General features: G+C 40.7%; 1 protein-coding gene and 1 pseudogene across 8 annotated transcripts in view; one reads left to right on the top strand and one right to left on the bottom strand.

Moving 5' to 3' along the window:
- The window catches only part of ARID1B (AT-rich interaction domain 1B), a 440,654-nt gene that overhangs the window by 109,841 nt on the left and 311,594 nt on the right, over positions 1-19,219 (top strand). For all 8 annotated transcript variants that reach the window (XM_032338637.1, XM_032338633.1, XM_032338636.1 and 5 more), the window contains one exon: positions 17,261-17,410. In XM_032338637.1, the coding sequence (XP_032194528.1) occupies positions 17,261-17,410 (150 nt within the window). The remainder of the gene's footprint in view (positions 1-17,260; positions 17,411-19,219) is intronic.
- LOC116589509 lies at positions 9,942-10,072 on the bottom strand (annotated as a pseudogene).

The raw sequence follows: 19,219 nt of genomic DNA, 5'->3' as shown, positions 1-19,219 counted from the left end.
TAACCTTCACTGTTTTCAAGCTTCTTTGCTTCCTCAACCCCTTTTCCTGTAATAGAGATTTAAAAAAAATGTTTTATTTATTTGTTTGTTTATAGTTGAGGTAAAAATAGAGTTAGAATATAGTCTGTGTATGTGACAACCTGATGAAAAATTCAAACCACAGTGAAGGGGTTTACCAGTTGCACAGCAAGTCCTACGTTCTCTTAGGGCATGGCCACCTACGTAGCACTGCTTCTCTGCAGAGCCCCAGAGGGAGCCTCACTGAGGGTAGGCCCCTGTAGATGGGGACTGCTGTGAGAACCTGTGAAGATGGAGTGCCCAAACCCCAGCAGTTGATGTGTCCCGGACTTAACGAGGTGATCACAGTCAGCTAAGGGGATGGCAGGGGCTTCTGGGTTGATGAGGCTACTCCAGGTGTGGGGAGTGGAGTGCCCTGGAGAGAGCTTCTGAGTTTCAGGAACCACCACTTGACTGGGTAGTAGTGCTGCTAATTGTTTTCTCTGGCAGTAAGAAATAGCTGTATGCTTGAAGTGATTGTGAGTGAGTACTGAATGTGGCATCTTTGCTTAGAAAATGTGACTGATCTCCACCAATTCCATACACCTTGCCTTAAATCAGAGAGAGCCTCCCCCCTTTTTATATGTATTATTTTAAAGATTTTTCTTTTTTTATTTGACAGAGATCACAAGTAGGCAGAGAGGCAGGCAGGGAGGGGTGGGTGGGAAGCAGGTGCCCTACTGAGCAGAGAGCCCTGGGATCATGACCTGAGCCGAAGGCAGAGGCTTTAACCCACTGAGCCACCCAGGTGCCCCACACCGCCTTTTTAATTTTTTAAAAAAATTTTGTCAGGGCGCATGGGTGGCTCAGTGGGTTAAGCCTCTGCCTTCAGCTCAGGTCATGATCCCAGGGTCCTGGGATTGAGCCCCACATTGGGCTCTCTGCTAGGTGGGGAGCCTGCTTCCTCTTCTCTTTCTGCCTGTCTCTCTGCCTACTTGTGATCTGTCAAATAAATAAAATCTTTAAAAAAAATTTTATTTGTCTATTAGAGCAAGAGCTCAAGTGCACATAAGCAGGGGTGAGGGGTAAGGGGAATGGGAGAAGCTGACTCCCCCCTGAGCAGGGAGCCTGACCTGGGGCAATACTGTGGGCACAGTCCCAGGACCTTGGGATCATGATCTGAGCCGACAATTGCTAACTGAGCTACCCAGCTGCCCCACACAGCATATCTTTTAAATTTAAAGATTTGTTAAAGTGGAAATCGTCGTGGGATACTGTTTAAAACCTAGCTTTTTCCTCTTAATGGTAATGGTAAAGAAATATTTTGGTAAATGGTAAAGAAGTGGTAAATGGTAAAGAAATATTTTTCTTAATTAATATAAGGTAGATTTAGAATATGGTTTAATTTCAGGAGTAATAAGAAACTTTTTAGCCCAATTATCCTTATTTGTCATTGGATTGGTGGGCTGTATCTTAGGATAATTATTTCATACTCCTTAATGTTTTAGTAAAACCATTAAATGGCTTCTCTATTCCCTAAAGTCTACTGATTTACCTGCAAAGGTGCTTAGAATGGACAGTCTGTGCTGAAGTATAGTTTTGAGGGGGATAATTATGATTATTTATTGATTTTCAGAATGAATAGGTTAGACTATCTAATTTTAATGATTTGTTAATATAAATAGAGGAGACAGTAGAAAGAAGTGAGATATTTAATTTGTTGAAAATTCTGTATTGAGTAAATTCTCCACCAGACATCTGCCCCCAGGTGCCTTTCTATTAATGATTGTAATATGTCAACATCCTTTATTTATTTATTTTTTCTCCTGGCCAATCTTCGGGGAATATTTGGCACTTGTTCTCTGTAATGAAATAAAAAAAATTGCAAATTTTCTTTTTCAAGGGAAATAATTACATTATTTTCTCCTTTCATATAAACACTTGCTTTGGGATATATTTATATTTTAAGGGCTTTGATATTGTATCCAAAGCATCATTTCCTCATATTCTTCAACGTCAGACTGGAACTCCTCTTTAAACTATTACCCAGTACACAAGTTTGTCATGGAAGTTGTGTCTCTGTGCTAAATGACTCAAAATGAAGAGCCCGTTGCCCCCTTCCCACTTTGTCTTGAGCGCATGGTGTCTGTGTTGGTAGAAATTTTATATCCTAATGCCTTCTAAATTAATCACCCAGACATTTTGACTTCAGCTTTGCAAACTTAAAATGATGTGCAGTTCTCATTTGTACTTCTACTGACCTGTCCCTTTTCTCATCCTCTTCTGTGCTTGCTTTTCTCATGTTCTGGCACTCATGTCTGTTCACACTATTGTCTTCGAGAACAGAGCAAGATCTCCAAAGTGTCCTCTGCTCCTCCTGTTCCAGCCCTAGTGTCCATTTACAGCCTCCCCTCCATGCTTCTCTTGCATGTGACTCCCCTGTTCTCTTCATTGACTGAGGGTCACTGGAAGGTGACATGAGCATGGGGGGGTGGGGGGTTGGGGGTAGGGAAGGGGAGAGCAGAGCAGCGAGTGGTGTTCTGTTTGTTAGTCTAGTTGGGTGAAATGGTGCCGGTTTTCTAACCCTTGACCTGACTTTGTTGACCTTGACCTAGGAGAAGGTTGAACCCGTGATCTCTGAAATCTATCAGTTCTAATAGTGTATGACAAAGTAATTCACAATAAAATGTAATTAGACTTAGCCTTCTGAGCATGCGGGAATGGATATATATTTTTAGTTTAAAACAAAAGCTTATTGATCCAAATATATGTACTGTGTGTTGGATATGTTTTTGAGGATTTTCACCTCCCTTCCCTCCCCTACCCTCAATTCAGACCAAGAAGTCAGTTTTTCAGTCACTGATGTGCATACTGATTTCCTTTAGTCTCACTGAGAGATGTCGGGTTAGTAGTACAGACCTCTAATGCAAAAAGACTCCTTTATAAATTTACTCATCATTGTTTGTTATGGGCTCATTCTGAAAGTTGGGGCAAAAAATAAACCGCCCGGCTAGTTCTGTTTATCTGAAGCTCGTTCTGTCCCTGGGAAGCACGGGACAAAAAGCCTGCGACCTCCCTGCCATCTGAGTCAGTGTCCGTGCCTGCAGTCAGGGAGGATGCCAGTGATGGTCCCCATGCTAGTTCTTCCCTTGGGACTGTCTATTCTTAGATTCTGCAGCCTACTGAATTCTCAAGTCTCAGAGGAAGACTTTAATAGCCAGGTTTGGATCTTGGCCATGGTATGTGGAGAAGGCTGACCCTTTTGCATTACCAATGCTATTATTTTTCTCCATTCATACATTTTTCAACATTTGCGTCATTTAAAGTTCGGGGAGATAGATTAATGAGTACATATTTCTCCCTTAAAAAAAAAAATCTCATGGAACAGTTAGACTGTACATTTTCAAAGAATCATGTTTTAATACAATATAGTTTAAAAATTTTATTTTCTTTCTTTCTTTCGTTTTTTCCTTCTCTCTCTCTCCATCTTGCACAAGAGAAAAAAGATATAGAAAGGATTAGAAGCATCTAGCACCCTCCCCCTAAAAGGGTGAGCTTTCGATCGTTGGTAACAGCGCAATCATATGGCATCCCCCCATCTTCCACTTAAAAAAAGAAAAACGGACAACTTCAAAGCTGTATTTAAAAAAAAAAAAAAATCTCTCACGCACACGAAGTCATTGATATGCATGGTATGAAATCCCCAAGCTAGAAAGGGTCTTCAGTGAGCAGTGTTCCTCCTGCTGTCCCTCCACCGTTGTCTCTGCCGTAGAAGTTGCCGGTTACTTGTTTCTCCATTGGCTGCTTTAGAATTCTGGTCTTACTCTGGTAAATCCCTGTTTTCTCTGTTTCCCCCACTCCGTGGTTATCTCAAATAGAATAGACTTTCCAGTCTAGCATTCACTGCACACGCTCCGGTCATGCGGTCGTGGAGTTGACATTGCAGCCTCAGCAAAGGTTATCTCTTTAAAATTCTCTGAAATTCCCCTTTGGCACATCCATTTTGGCAGCTGGGTTTATATAGGAAAGTGGTAAAGCTCTTGGCTCCTCTTTTTGTGCTCTATAAAAATAGAAATCTCTGGCCAGAAGGGCAGCTGGGCAAGCGGCTCCTTCTTCAGTTCCCGTCAGTTGTCCTTGCTGAGTGTTTTCCATTTTACCTGCACTAAATGGTGTCCTCACGGGGACAGGGGGCCCAGGTGGTGGGTTTTGAAAACATGAACATCAGGTAGCCGGACACTTATTTTATTTTATTTGTTTTTATTGTTATTATTATTATTATTATTTTAAAAGATTATTTATTTATTTGACAGACAGAAATCACAAGTAGGCAGAGAGGCAGGCAGAGAGAGAGGGGGAAGCTGGCTTCCCGCCAAGCAGGGAGCCCGATGCGGGGCTCGATCCCAGGACCCAGAGATCATGATCTGACCTGAAGGCAGAGCTTAACCCACTGAGCCACCCAGGCGCCCCCTGACACTTATTCTAAAGTCTTATTAGAAACTCCAGCTGTTCTAACCTCTGTGTGGCATTCTGTTGTACTGTTTTGGCTTTTTTTCTTATAATCTTCTTATATATATTTTTAAAGATTTTATTTATTTACTTGAGAGCTTGTTTGGAGGTTCTAGCAGGGGAGCGCAGCTACTCGTATACCCTTGACCGAAGAACGGTCCTCTCCTCTATCGGGGAAGGTCGTCCTCTTCGACCGAGCGCGCAGCTTCGAGAGAGAGAGCACACGTGCACGTGCATGTAGGGGAAGTGGCAGAGGGAGAGAATCTCAAGCAGACTCCCCAGTGAACTTGGACACCCCCTTTAGGGGCTCATTCTCATGACCCTGAGATCATGACCTGAGCTAAAATCAAGAGTCAGCTGCATCACTGACTGAGTTACCCAGGTGCCCTGTGTGTGTGTGTGTTTAAAGATTTTACTTATTTATTTGACAGAGATCACGGGTAGGTAGAGAGAGGCAGGCAGAGAGAGCAGGGAGCCTGATGCGGGGCGCGATCCCAGGAGCCTGGGATCATGACCTGAGCCACCCAGGCGCCCCTGTGTGTGTGTTTTAAATGGAAACAACTCAAAAGATCATATTCACTGATCCCGAACTACCTGTTGCAGTTTGGGCAGTAATGTAACAGGAGCAGTGGAAACTCCAAATCGCTTTCCAGTGAGATGAATTCATCACTAAGTAAATGATTAGTGTGCCTTTTTTCTTGGGGACGTGCTCTCTTAGATGGACAGCTGAACCCCTGTGAAGCAGCACAGGCCTTTTTCTTGTTTCCTTTCCTTTCTCTTTTCAAGTAGCTTTTTCTAGGAAAATGCTGCTTCCGTGAGCAGATTTGACCTATTTATTACTATAGATTGCCTTCAGAGCCCTTCCTTGCTTTCTGTATGCATTGTTACCTCCACAAAGTAGAGCTTCGTGCACATCATGTCAGTATATTTCCATAGTTTTGATTCTCTAATTTAAAATTGACTGCATATGTTTTGTACGGAAAATCCTTATTTTTGATTTTGTTTTAAATGTAAATGCTGGTAACCTAGATGTCAAAGCTTCCGTGGTAGAAATGAGCATGGCCTTTTTACTGTTAATTTTTTTCCTTGCTTACATTATTACATAAATAAGGCGTTGTAGGCTCCTAGATGTATTTTTCTCCCCTGTGATAGTTTGTGAAAGGTTTTAGACCACTTGTTTCTGTATGTTGCTTCTGTTTCCTTCAAGGATAAGCAGTGTGAATTAAGGCACACCCTCCCCTTCCGTCCCCCAGTACCACATTTAAATACGTTGGAAATATGCTTTTTTAGCCAGACTTTGTGGAATGAGATTTATCATCTTGTGCATTGCACACAGACTTTTCTCTCCGAAGCTGCAGATTTTTTCCTGTTTTGCTTCTGTTTTATCAAAAAGAGTACTGTAGCCTTTATAGATCTGTGATATCGAATGCCCTCGATGAATCCTTGGGAAGAAAGTGTTTTAAAGTGCATAATTAGGGCACTTGAGCATAAAACTACAATTATACACTTGTGTGTTAATTTTGTGTACAGTAAGACTTCGTTCAACACTGGTTGTAAATGAGCGAGGAAGCATTTTACTGCCAGTGAATGCCTGCATTTTATGAATACTTAAACAAAATCTCTTCTAATTGGCTGACCTGGGAGGAAAGGTGAAAACAGCTGTAGTTAGGAGGTAGAGGAGAGAATACAAAATGTGTACTAGCGGCTATTTTAAAAAGTACCTAGAAAAGTAATCTTACTCCTGCACGCAGCCTGCTTTGCGGTGCTTTGGGAAGCTGCAGCCGCTGCTCCACGGTGAGCCCTGGCCGAGCGCAGGCGTTCTGAGGAGCCGCTGAAATTAATCAAGGGGCGGAGCATGGACAAGATGTATGTCTGTTACTCAGGTTCTGTGTGCTGGCATTAGGGGGCACTCCTTGAAGCTTGGAGTTAATTTTAGGAAAATTAAAGGATGCACCACTTTATGAAATGAATAATAACGTTCCAGAACTGGTTACCCTCAAGAGGTAACATGGACTAGAAATATAAATTAATTTAAGAAGGGTATAAATAAATTCATGGATAATAGAAGGATGATGATTATAAAGAGGAAATAACGGCTGTTCAGGACATATCTCTGACTTTTGGAAATTGAGGTCAGGAGAGGCACTACCATTTAGTTCCCACAGCCATATAGAATATTCGCTGTGCAGAACATTATCTGACCTAGTATTCGCTTAAGCTGTGATTTGCTAAATATAGAGCAGTTGGACTTAGAATAAGCAGTGAAATTTTGTGGCAGTTCATAACTGTACAGAAGTCCAAGAGAGGTTGTATGGTATTATGTTCCCTGTGTTTATGTTTATAATTTATATTGTGTGTATACCTCCCAAGGATGTTTTACTAAACAAATGTGTCATGAGGGAAGACTTACATACTGGTGGCAAATGAGAGCTTCTCAACTTTGTTCCATGAATCACAATGAAATGTATTCTCTTAACTCTAAAGAACAAACTGATGGTTACCAGAAGGGAGGTGGGTGAGGGGATGGAAGAAGTAGGTGAAGGAGATTAAGAGGACACTTGTCATCATGATGAGCCCTGCATCATGTACAGAACTGTTGACTCACTATTCTGTATACCTAGAACTAATGTAACACTGTGTTAACGACACTGGAATTAAAATACAAGAAAAAAGAAAATGTGGAAAACATAAAAAGCACAAATGGAAAGTGAAAAATCCACAATATTCTATTCATCCAAAGAAATCTACTGTTAATACTTGTTGGAAGTTCCAGGTAACTATTGACAGATAATGCTACAAATCAATCAACTTGAAAGTCTCCGTAGTTTACAACAAGTGTTTATTTTTCTACCCATGGGTCTGTGGGTTGTTTGGACTGATTTTGGGGGACTCCGTTGAGTTTGGCTCCAGGCAAGATGTCTGGGTTGGGTCCCCTGCATGTGATTTATTTTGGGGCCCCAGATGAGACTGAAGAGCTGCTTACTAGCATCTTCCAGTGAGATGACACGATGGGATAGAAGCCGGCATGGGGAAGAGTGGGCGGGGCTGTAGATGAAACCACATTGGCCCTAAGTTCATAATTACTTAAACTGTGGGTTTTAATACTATACTTTCTACTCTTGTATATGTTTGAAATTTTACATAATAGTTAAGTTTGTTAAAAAAATATATTTTGGTAAGAATTTTAAAAATGCCTAAGCCAAAGGGAGAGGGTTAAATTAGTCTAGATTATGTTGGTTAGTTTTCAGGCCTTAAAACAGCAGTGTTTGTGGCCCGGAAGTTACTCGTTAGGAATAAGGACATAGACCAAACGAAGTGTGCTCCTTAGCAACGTAAGCTGTGTAACTGACTTGTTTGTGTGGTTTGGTCATCAAGCCTGTTCTGGTGTTTAAGACACTGCTTGACTGTTGAATGCTTTGCCAACTCCTTCTTCAACTCTGGGTAGACTTTTTTCTCTTGCCCAAGGGAAGCTGGACAGAATTTTAAGGAACTTCGCTTGAGTATACAGTAAGCACTCAATATACATTTGTTGATAGTTTCTTGTTTTTCAAGCATGAAGGGGTAATTTCAGGGAATTGTGGAGGTTTGTTGTTTTGACTTTTTTTCTTAGACAAGCCTAAGGGCAGGATTTATTTTCCTTTTTAAAATAAGAAAGAAAAAAAAAGGAACCTAAATTGTTTAGAAGTCTCAATTGGGAACTTCGCTTAAGGGATTGTAGATTATGGCAGTTGTAGGATCTTGACCTTGTAAACTTTATTTATTACCTTCTAGCACATTATTTTTGACTGGACATGTTGACATAATAAAATTTCCTCATGCAATTGGTTCAACCACACATTGGCTTAGCATCTGAATTCCTTGCTGTGGGGAATTTTCAGTCTTACTCTTATGCATGAAAAACAGTGTTTGATCTTTCTGTGAAATCGGAAGCCAGCAGAATTTGCCACAGTATTGACTAAAATGTAACTGTTGTGAACTTACGATTTCTCCTATGCTTTTTCCCTTCCCATTTTGTGGAATTTACCTGGAGGGGCTCAAGCCTATGATGAGAAACAAACAAAATTAAGGAGCTTTCTGCTGTTAAAGGCAAATTGTTATAACACACTTCTTGATAACTTTTAAATAGACTACAATAAATAATCCAAAATAAATTGCATTTTGTTCTAGATTCATGAAAAACACTGAATTGGTTTAAGAAATGATAACATTTTGGTGTTTACTCCCTTAGGCTATTAATTCTTTATTCAGATAACCACACATACACAGATTTTTATATTAAAAAATAGCATTATACTACATAAACTGTTTTTAACCTTCTGCCCTTTTAGGTACACCTTAATAATGCTTCTTGCTATTAAATATATGTTATCTACAATGAGATTCATTAATAAACTGATATTGAATATTACCTTCCCCAATCTCTGTTGACAGACATTTAGGCAGTTTCTGTATTTTTCAGTGGGGATGCGGTCAGGGGGGTGCAGTGAATTCCCTTGCTATACATATTTTTGTATATTTGTTTCACATTTTTTCTTGAGATAAAATCATAGAAGTAGAATTCTGGGTTGCAGAGATACTGATTCTGTACATACTGTGACTCTCAGATATTTGAATTTACATACCACTATGATTATTTCAATATACCCAATTGTTGTGTGCTATTTTAGATTATATAAAGTAGAAAATACGAACACTCCCTCTGTTCCTGGGATTGTTCATATTTTCTACTTTACATAATCTATGTAGTAGATTACAAATCTAAGTAGTACCTGGGAACTGTCATAATCAAGTAGGGAATTTACATGTCATAAATAAGGCAGTGATGTTTTAACATAAATACATTATGAAACATGTGAAGTTAAAAGTTTAATTATTTTTGTTCCTAAGTATATATACATATTCTGCTAGTAGTTTTTTTTTTTTTTTTTAGATTTTATTTATTTATTTGACAGAGAGAAATCACAAGTAGGCAGAGAGGCAGGCAGAGGGAGAGAGAGAGGAGGAAGCAGGCTCCCTGCTGAGCAGGGAGCCCGATGCAGGACTCAGTCCCAGGACCCTGAGATCATGACCCGAGCCGAAGGCAGAGGCTTAACCCACTGAGCCACTCAGGCGCCCCTCTGCTAGTAGTTTTTAAAGGTATAACTTACATACAATAAAATGTTCAGATCTTAATTGTACCATTTGATGAGTTTTGACACATATGTACATCCATGAAACTACCATCCCAGTTAAGATAAAGATTTTTTTCATCACTCCCAGAGTTCCTTCATGTCTTTTTTTAGACATTTGTTATGTATATCCCACAACCAGTGTTGTGATATTTCTATTACCATAAATTAGGTTTGTGTGATCTTCAATTTCATATAAACAGAAACTACTGTGAGTTGAATGTGTATACTTTAGTTCTGGAGGGAACTGTAGATACCAAGTCAAACTACTTCTTAGAAGAACAGAAGGATCTAAAGCTGATGTGAAAATTACATAGAGTAAGAACAACATGTTTTTCTATTAGCAATAATCGCGCCTTGGATAAACCTCATTGGCTACGATACTGCCATTGCGCAGAGCTAGAACAACATGTTTTTCTAAAAGAATGGAGTTAGATTCTTAACTTATCCTATATACAAAAATAAATTCAAAATGGATTACAGACTTAAACATAAGAGCTAAAGCTAAAAGCTCTTAGTAGAAGGGTGTCTGGCTGGCTTAGTCAGTGGAGTGTGCGACTCTTGATCTTGGGGTTGTGAGTTCGAGCCCCACATTGGGCATAGAGATTATTTGTAAAATACACGTATATTTATTAAAAACTAAAACTCTTAGAAGATGGGAGAAAGCTTCATGACATTAGATTTAGCAGGAATTTCTTAGATGTGAAACCACATACATAGGCAACAAAGGAGAAGATAAATTGGACTACATCAAAATGAAAAACTTTGGGGCGCCTGGGTGGCTCAGAGGGTTAAAGCCTCTGCCTTCGGCTCAGGTCATGATCCCAGAACCCTGGGATCGAGCCCACATCGGGCTCTCTGCTCAGCAGGGAGCCTGCTTCTCCCCCTCCCCTCTCCCTGCCTGCGTGTCTGCCTACTTGTGATCTCTGTCTGTCAAATAAAAATAAAAATATTAAAAAAAATACAAAAAGACCCAAAACAAAACAAAAAAAACCAAAATGAAAAACTGTGCATTAAAGGACACTATCAAGAGAATGAAAAGCAGGCAACAGAATAGGAGAAGATATATGTAAATCATATAACACATAAGGGATTAATATCCAGAATATATGATGCACTCCTACAATTCAACAACAAAAACCCAATTAAAAAGTGGTCAAAGGACTTGAATACATCTTTCCAAATAAGATAAACAAATGGCCAATAAAAACACGCAAAAGATGCTCAGTATCACTAATCATTAGGGAACCGAAACTCAAGCCCACAATGAATATCATACCACTTCACATCCACTAGGATGGTTATTACAAAAAAACAAACAAACAGAAAACAGCAATTGTCAAGGGTGTGGAGAGATTGGAACCCTTGTGTGCTGCCAGGACTATAAAACGTACAGCCACTGTGAAAAACAGTACGGCGGTTCCTCAAAGAACTAAACATAGAACCACCAGATGATCCAGCAGTTCCACTACTGGGTGTTTATCCAAAGACTTGAACAGATGCTCATATGTCTATTTTCATAGCACTATTGTCTGCAGTAACCAAAAAGTAGGAACAACCCAAATGCCGATGATGGGTGACTTCCCTGTATGAAAATGATTTCCCTGTATTAAAATGCCTGTGAGGGGCACCTGGCTCAGTGAGTTAAGCCTCTGGCTTTGACTCAGGTCATGATCTCAGGGTCCTGGACCCCGCTTCGGGCTCTCTGCTCAGCAGGGAGCCTGCTCCCCCCACCTCTGCTTGCCTCTCTGCCTACTTGTGATCTCTGTCTGTCAAATAAATAAATAAAATCTTTTAAAAAAAAGTGATAAATTTTGGACAATGTGAAGTATTTCTTTTGATCTTAAATTATTTCCCTCTAAAAGGAAGGACAAAACTGATAATGTAAATAGATTCAGAGAATCCAGGGGTGACAGATCCGTAATAGAAACCAAGGTGTATTTTAGGACCATAACTTCCTAGCTCACGTCAGGGAGGATTATATCTGTTCCTAATGTTGTTGTGAGCTGTTGTGGAGATAGAACATTGGAGTGGACCATTGTGTAGCTCAAAGCAGAAAGCTCTTGTATTTATATGTCGGTGGTGTGTGATTTATATACTTATTCCAGGAGGTTAAGTCCACAAATATTCGTTGGGCGCTTACTACAGACCAGGCCTTCTGACTATAATGATGAGCTGAACTGCCCAACCCTCCTACCCCTTTTATTTAAATTAGCTTCAGAGGTAGACTTTAGGGATTTGTCAGCTGCATGCAACACCCAGTCTCATTATATCCAGTGCCTCCTTAATGCCCATCGCCCAATTATAAGGCCCCATTTTCTATGGAATTCACATGTCAATGGGTGTGGTGGTATGCTTGTAGTCCTAAATTTGAGAAATCCCACATTTGAAGGTGGATGGGTTTCTTAAGGATTTAACAAATCCTTTAATAGCTAGTATGTTATATTTTGTTTTTATGTTTATTTCTCAAACTTTTTTAAAAAAGATTTTATTTATTTATTTATTTGGCACAGAGAGAGACAGAGAGGGAACACAAGCAGGGGGAGTGGGAGAGGGAGAAGCAGGCCTCCCGCAGAGCAGGGAACCCAATGTAGGGCTCAGTCCCAGGACCCTGGGATCATGACCTGAGCCAAAGGCAGATGCTTAACAATTGAGCCACCCAGGTCCCCCTCAGACTTTTTGATTACATAATTTATTTCTGTGAATTAACTTGCCAGATTAGTGTCCCTTGTATGTGCTGTTGGGAAATACTGGCATAAAGCCCTTCCTGTCAGAGATTTGCCAATCTGCAGGAGGCATGGAAGACCATACAGAAGTCATTGGCCTTATCTTGCCCCCAGGTAAAGGCCTAGAACAGTTGAGGGCACCTGACATAGTAATCAGGGATGGTCTCTGGAGCAAAGTTCTAGCGGCACCTCTTTAAATAAAGCAGCATGACAAGGCGTCTTCCTCTCCAGGCCCTCTCCTGTGGCCTGTCTCCTGCCTTGTGTGCCTGCTGGAGCAGCTTCCAAGCCTCTGCCCTTGGGGGAGGGGAGAAGGGGGACAGGGTGGAGGTGACATTGTTATTTCAGAATTTTAAATTATGAAATAATTTCGGCATACAAAACGCAGAAACAAATATAACACACTTGTGCAACTACACCAAGATTGTTAGGTGTTACCATTTTGCCACATCTGTCTCATAACCTCCCTCTTGTAATAAAGGGGAAAAAAGCAAGGCTGAAGCCCCCCCCCCCCAATCTTTTATCCTCTCCCTTCTCCAGAGAACGCCATGTATTTCCTTTCTGGTGCGTGCTTTTGAACTTCTGTTGTATATATGTATCTACAAAAAATATATACTATTTTGTGTATTAAAAATGTATACAGATGGTATTATGCTGCATTCTTTTATTGCTTTTTAAAATTCAGCATTACATTATTTGGATTTGAACCATTTCCCTAAGTAGACCTTACTACTTTTTTTTTTAAACTACTGTGAGGAATCCCATTGTATGGTTCTACCAAAGCCTGTATTTTTCCATTCATGGACCGCTAGACTGAGTTCTCTTCCTCACTTTTGTAAAAAGCATTGCATGGAAGTCCTTCTCGGGACGCATGTGAGCGTTTCATGGCCGTATATTTACAAGGGAAATGGCTGGGTCAGGAGGGCAGTGCACTTGTACACTTGCTGAGGAAAGAGTTTTCTAAAGCTTCTTGAGGAAGAAAACGGGAGAGAAGATAAACCTCGATTATTTCTTCAGTTTTGAAGTATGAGTGAAGTTCAGGGTAGGGTAAAATGAAAAATGGGCCTGGAGTTTCTGCACATTTAACATGATACAGGGATATGAAAGTTAATGCTCACGTTTTTGTATCAGAGTGATTTCCTGAAGTAAATACTTAAATGAATCATTTTTTACTATACTTTCTCTCTCCAATAATATATGAACGCATTCATATTTCTTGGAAATTGGAATAAATTTTTTGTTATTATGTGTGCTCACGCTCCACTGTAAGATCTTCTTTAGTTAGAAATGAGTGAAATAAATTCTTGTTTTTCTTGTTTTTAGGTAACAAAGAGGCTCTGATCTCAAGCATTTTCGAGAGATTTCCATTTAGTTTAGTGTAGTGATCTTTTATTCAAACCATGATAAAGGTCCAGAACATTTGCTGGGTGATAATGACTTAAATTAAACTGGGGTTAGCAGGTAACACCTGAGAGTGCTGTGTGGCTGTGAACACGAAGTTCAGGGTTTTGGCTGTTGGATGAAGCTGGGCATATGTGTTTCAAAGATTGGGTGGTGCAGGTGATTTCATTTTTAGGAGGTATTCCTTCAGTTGTTTAATTTTATATCTAATGATCACTTGATTTAGTAATCACAGAACAACACCCATTCATTCAATAAACATTTAGTGACTGGCAGCCCCTCTTCCGGGAGGCATTCCAAGAATGTGGGAGCTTAGAGTCCAGTGATAAGGACAAACAGTAAAGACAATGCATAACTAAGGGGGTAACTAAGTCTGGATCATCTCCCCTGTGGTAGAAGTAGGATTGGAAATGGCCTGAGCAAGACGACTGGGGCTGCGCTTGTGTAGAGAGGCTGGTCAGGGCAGGGGCGGCCTCTGGCCCGAAGAGCTTCGTGGCTCCAGCTCCCTCACTTGGTTCCTGATGCCCAGTAACTCTTGGTTTAACTTCCCTTGCATCCAACATTCTGGTAATCTTATTTAGCCGAAGTGTGTTTGCGAACTAAGATATAAACAAGAAGTCTCTCAGTAGCCAGAATTGATTTTACAAAACTCGAGGCTGTCAGAGCTTGCGTGCTTCCCTCATGGACAAGTCCCCTGAGCCTCCCTGTTTTGAACCGTCAGTTTCTCAGCCCTCAGCAGGGTCAGTCAGGCAGAGGGAGACCAGAGTTACACTGTGGGGCTTGTGCACACGGCTCTCGGCAGGAGGCTCTGGGGCCCTCAGTGTATTACGGCTCAACTTGTTGATTTAAGTTTCGTAATAATGACTGTTTGGTTTAAGATGTCGGAAAAGCGTATAATAGATCTTGGAAAGCTCTGCATCTAAATTGATTAAAACAAAGGCAATATTGATCATTAAAGAATTAGACTTTAGTTGTAGACAACTGAGGTATTATATTTAGAAATTGATTTTTAAAGATAAAACTTAGGAAATAATTAATATTTTAAAGATACCGCTATAACTTGTTTAATGAGTACTAGCATCTGTGTAGCATTCCAGGTAGGATTATTATATTGCTGGTTATAATATTAATATGAATTAATAGAGAAAGTAGCCTTATTTTATAGCCGGAGATAGGAGATGGGTATTGTTATGTGACTGACTACGTTCACACAAGTGAGGCCCAGTAGGCCTTGGAGACAGCAAGCCGGGTTCAGTAGATGGGCAGTGGGACCCAGTTCTAACTGATCGCCTGATTGTACTGGGTTTGAAATCACCTCATCCGAGGCTCACAGAGGGTGAGTACCAAATAAATTAGGCCATGTATCTAAAAGGAGAGCAATGGGTTTTAATTGTGGAAGACAGCAGTAAAATCTCCCAAGCAAAGGTTTTTTGATGGTTTCTCCTCTGAAGTTCGCTGTGTTCTGCGGATTGTTGCTGTGGTTCCATTGAGAATTTGCTTATGTTCCCACCCACCCTACCGTGCCTCCCCTGCACCCCTGCTTGCTCCCAAGCTTTTCAGAGCTGGAATAGATAGTAACAGATTCTAATAAGTTCATGGCTGCTCTGGTGTTAGTTTCTGCCACAATATGTCCTGTTGTTGTCTTGGAAACCCCCCCCCCCCCCCCCCGCACTTTCATATTGTGTGTAAGGGTTTCTGTAAACCAGAAAATCAACATATTAAAGTGCAATTCCTAGGGGAGTTGCCGGCTGTGTTGATTGAGCTTTGCAGTCATTTTAACACTGGCAAAAGTGTTATCCTAACTGCTTCAAATCAAACTGCAAAGATGCTTGTGTAAAATATAGTATTAGATATCAAATCAACATATGGGTGCTGAACGGAAGGATATGTGTTGTGGTAGTGTACGATATTCTAGCATGTGGAGTTGTATTTTATGGAAATTCTTTGGCTTGGCTTATGGCAGGGACATACATTCATTATGAGATATCAAGTTGTAAAATAAATAAAAGCAAAGAATTCAACTGTGCAGCTAAATGGTTTTCAATACAAACTTGTCTGCTCTACTAGCTTCGGGTCTGTGTGACGAGGCGTATGTGAGCCGTTGCGGCCAAATGTTTGTGATCCTTGCTGACAGGCCCTGACAGTAATCTAAATCAGGTCACAAAGAAAATGAACTTTAGCTTTTGCATTTTCCCCTTTTACTTCACTGTGTTACGAATTCTTGTGCTAATTGGTCTTAGAGGCAAAGTGTTAAATATTTTCCTCCTCTTACCATTCCTTCTTTTTCCTCATTCAGTATTTTATAGGGATTGCATTTTTAAATGTGTATCTGGAACTGATCACTGATTTCTTAACCTTTTGGGTTTATGGCACTCTAGTTCTTGGGATTCTCCAGGGGGCCGTGTTGTATTACTAACAGGCTGACTTCACTGTCCTCCTCTACAGAGTGCTTTTTGCCATCCCCATGCCTTGTTTTTCTTTTTCCCTACGCTTCTCTCTCCCAATTAGGAAAAATAAAAGGCAATCGATTTTTCATTAAAAAAATTAAAAATATCATCCATGGTATATTTATGGCATGAGGAAGGACTTCTCTTTGAGCAAATATTTTAAGGATTTTTAGGTTCACGTAAATTAGAGATGGAGAAAGCTCACTTGGGCCATTTTTGTCTGTATCTGGCATTTGTGTCTAGCACACTTTGCTTTCCACCATTACCTGTTTTATCAACTAGGAAAATACTGTTCTAATATTAGATACGAGTAGCTTTCCTTTAAGAACTCACATTGTTGGTTATATGGCGTTATAGACATAATACTGTCTTCTAAAAGGGTTGTCTTTGGTTGTAAAGCAGTGTAGTTTCTTTTTAGCAGAAGCAGTAAATGGAATTGCTAATAACCGGTTACCGTGTATGCTCCTATGTAGTTGGGACTTTTGGACCTTAGCTGAAATGAAACCACGCCCTATACCTGTAGCCAAGCCACAAGCATCCTACAGAGCATCAGTGAGTGGGCTTGGCTGGTTGGAGTTCATTTTAATTTTGAGCATTGCAGGAGAACGGATTAACATAATGCTTCTTTGACTTTCTTAGCAGTGGGTTTTTTTCTTCTTCTTAACATAAAGCGTTTTATTAGCTTCAGGTGTACCATACACTGATTCACCGACTCAGCAGAGGTGGTCTTTTCATGTCAGTATTAGGAGATTCCCCCACCCCCGATTATTATGAGGCTATCCATATTTCATTATGTGATGAAATCCTATTTTTTAAAACAGTCCGAATTACCTTACTTGACTGATAACATGTGAATACAAGGCAGTATGACGTTTCATGTAACGAGAGAGGGTGAAAAATACTGAATTCAGTGGCTTAGCCAGGAGCCCACTTGGTGTTGCTGAGTCGAAACCATATTTGCTCTCATTGCGTGTGCCCATTTTGACTCTGTCGCCTGTTTTGCTTGACTTGTTGACAGATGCCCCCTCAGTACGGACAGCAGGGGGTGAGCGCCTACTGCCAGCAGGGCCAGCAGCCTTTCTACAACCAGCAGCCGCCGCCTCCGCACCTCCCCCCGCAGGCCCAGTACCTGCCGGCCCAGGCCCAGCAGAGGTACCCGCCGCAGCAGGTGAGCGTCCCGCCCGCCCCAGGCCCCCGGCCCCCCCGCCCCCCCCCCCAGCCCCCGGGCCCCCCTCCAGGTGTGCCAGGCTGGGCTCGAGTCCTCTGCCTGTCCTGCTTAAAAAGGTCTGATCTCAGTGGGAAAAAATACAGTTTTGAGAAAAGTGTGAAACTGAACCTAATCTGTTTGTTTATGGATGGATGTTTGAAATTGAAGAGTGGGAGGAACATGCTCATTCAGAAAGATGGTTTTATTGATCGTTTAACCTTGCTCGTTGGCACCTACATGGTATTTTTTATCTTGAGCTTTTTTTTTTTTTTTTTTTTTTTGGTTTTTGTTTTAATGATAAGTGCTACTATGTCCAAACACTGTTGCCTTGGGCAGTGTTATTTCTCTTAAAGGAGCTTATAGACAGATAATCACTTCAATTACGGTACATTAAGAAACTAAAGGGAATCATGTACTTTAAGAATATTAATCAGTTTGTAGTTTAAATTAGCCTCATTAATGGGGCGCCTGGGTGGCTCAGTGGGTTAAGCCGCTGCCTTCGGCTCAGGTCATGATCTCAGGGTCCTGGGATCGAGTCCCACATCGGGCTCTCTGCTCAGCAGGGAGCCTGCTTCCTCCTCTCTCTCTCTGCCTGCCTCTCTTCCTACCTGTGATCTCTCTCTGTCAAATAAATAAATAAAATCTTTAAAAAAATAAATAAATTAGCCTCATTAAATAATTTTTATGTAATTGGGCCATATATTCAGCTTATGTGATTTGTAGAAAAATAGTACATATGCATTTGATGAAATGATTCAGTCTCATCTTGATTTAGAGGTTGTCACTGAGTGATCCTGAAAGGTGCAGTGAGCTCAGGACTCTTACTCTGAATCCAGAGAAACGTTTCATAGCACCTCTAGTGAGAGAGCGCATGAAAGTGGGAAGAAGGGCGAGAGGGAGAAGCAAGCTCCCTGCAGAGCAGGGAGCCCGGTGTGGGATTCGATCCCAGGACCGTGGGATCATGACCTGAGCTTAAGGCAGCCGTTTGTGACTGAGCAATCCAGATGCCCCGAGAGTCTTATGACTTTAAAGAAAACATGTTTAAAACAACAGCTGAGGGGCACCTGGGTGGCTCAGTCGGTTAAATGTCTGCCTTTGGCTCAGATCATGATCCCAGAGTCCTGGGATCAGGTCCCTCATCGGGCTCCCTGCTCAGCAGGAAGCCTGCTTCCTCCTCTCTCTCCCTGCCTGCTTCTCTGCCTGCTTGTGATCTCTCTCTCTCTGTGTCAAATAAATAAATAAAATCTGGAAAAAAAAAACAACAGCTGAGATCGAAGATCCTGTAGAATCGTGGTTTTTTGGTATATGTTTTCAAAATTCTGGTATTATATAAAGGGATATATGGAGGTAGGAATGTATATTATTTCAGAGTTATGTGGTCTAGTCTTTTATTAAGATGTGGGGAAATTAAATAACCTTCCAATATCTTTTCTTTTTTAAGTGAGACTGATATCTGGGTTTATGATATATAAATTACAGGCTTTTTCAAGGGCTTTCCAAACCTTACTGAACTTCTGGGTAGATCTAGAATGTTATGTCATGCCATCAAAATGTAAGATGGACTGAATAGAGAGATTACATTTGTCATTTTGCTTTAGTGCTAAAATGAATCTCTGACTGAAAAACCAGTTTGATTAAGGATTCTGAGTTCCTGTCATTTCCTTTAAGACCAAGCTCAAATTTACTTCCTTTATGAAGCATTCACTGATGACTTCTACCACATGGCAATTAGTTATTTAATATCCTTCACACTTAAATATTTAAAGAATA

This window comes from Mustela erminea, chromosome 4, assembly GCF_009829155.1.
Source record: "Mustela erminea isolate mMusErm1 chromosome 4, mMusErm1.Pri, whole genome shotgun sequence".
Classification (NCBI taxonomy): Eukaryota; Metazoa; Chordata; class Mammalia; order Carnivora; family Mustelidae; genus Mustela; species Mustela erminea.
This window is presented reverse-complemented; position numbering and strand designations above follow the sequence as displayed.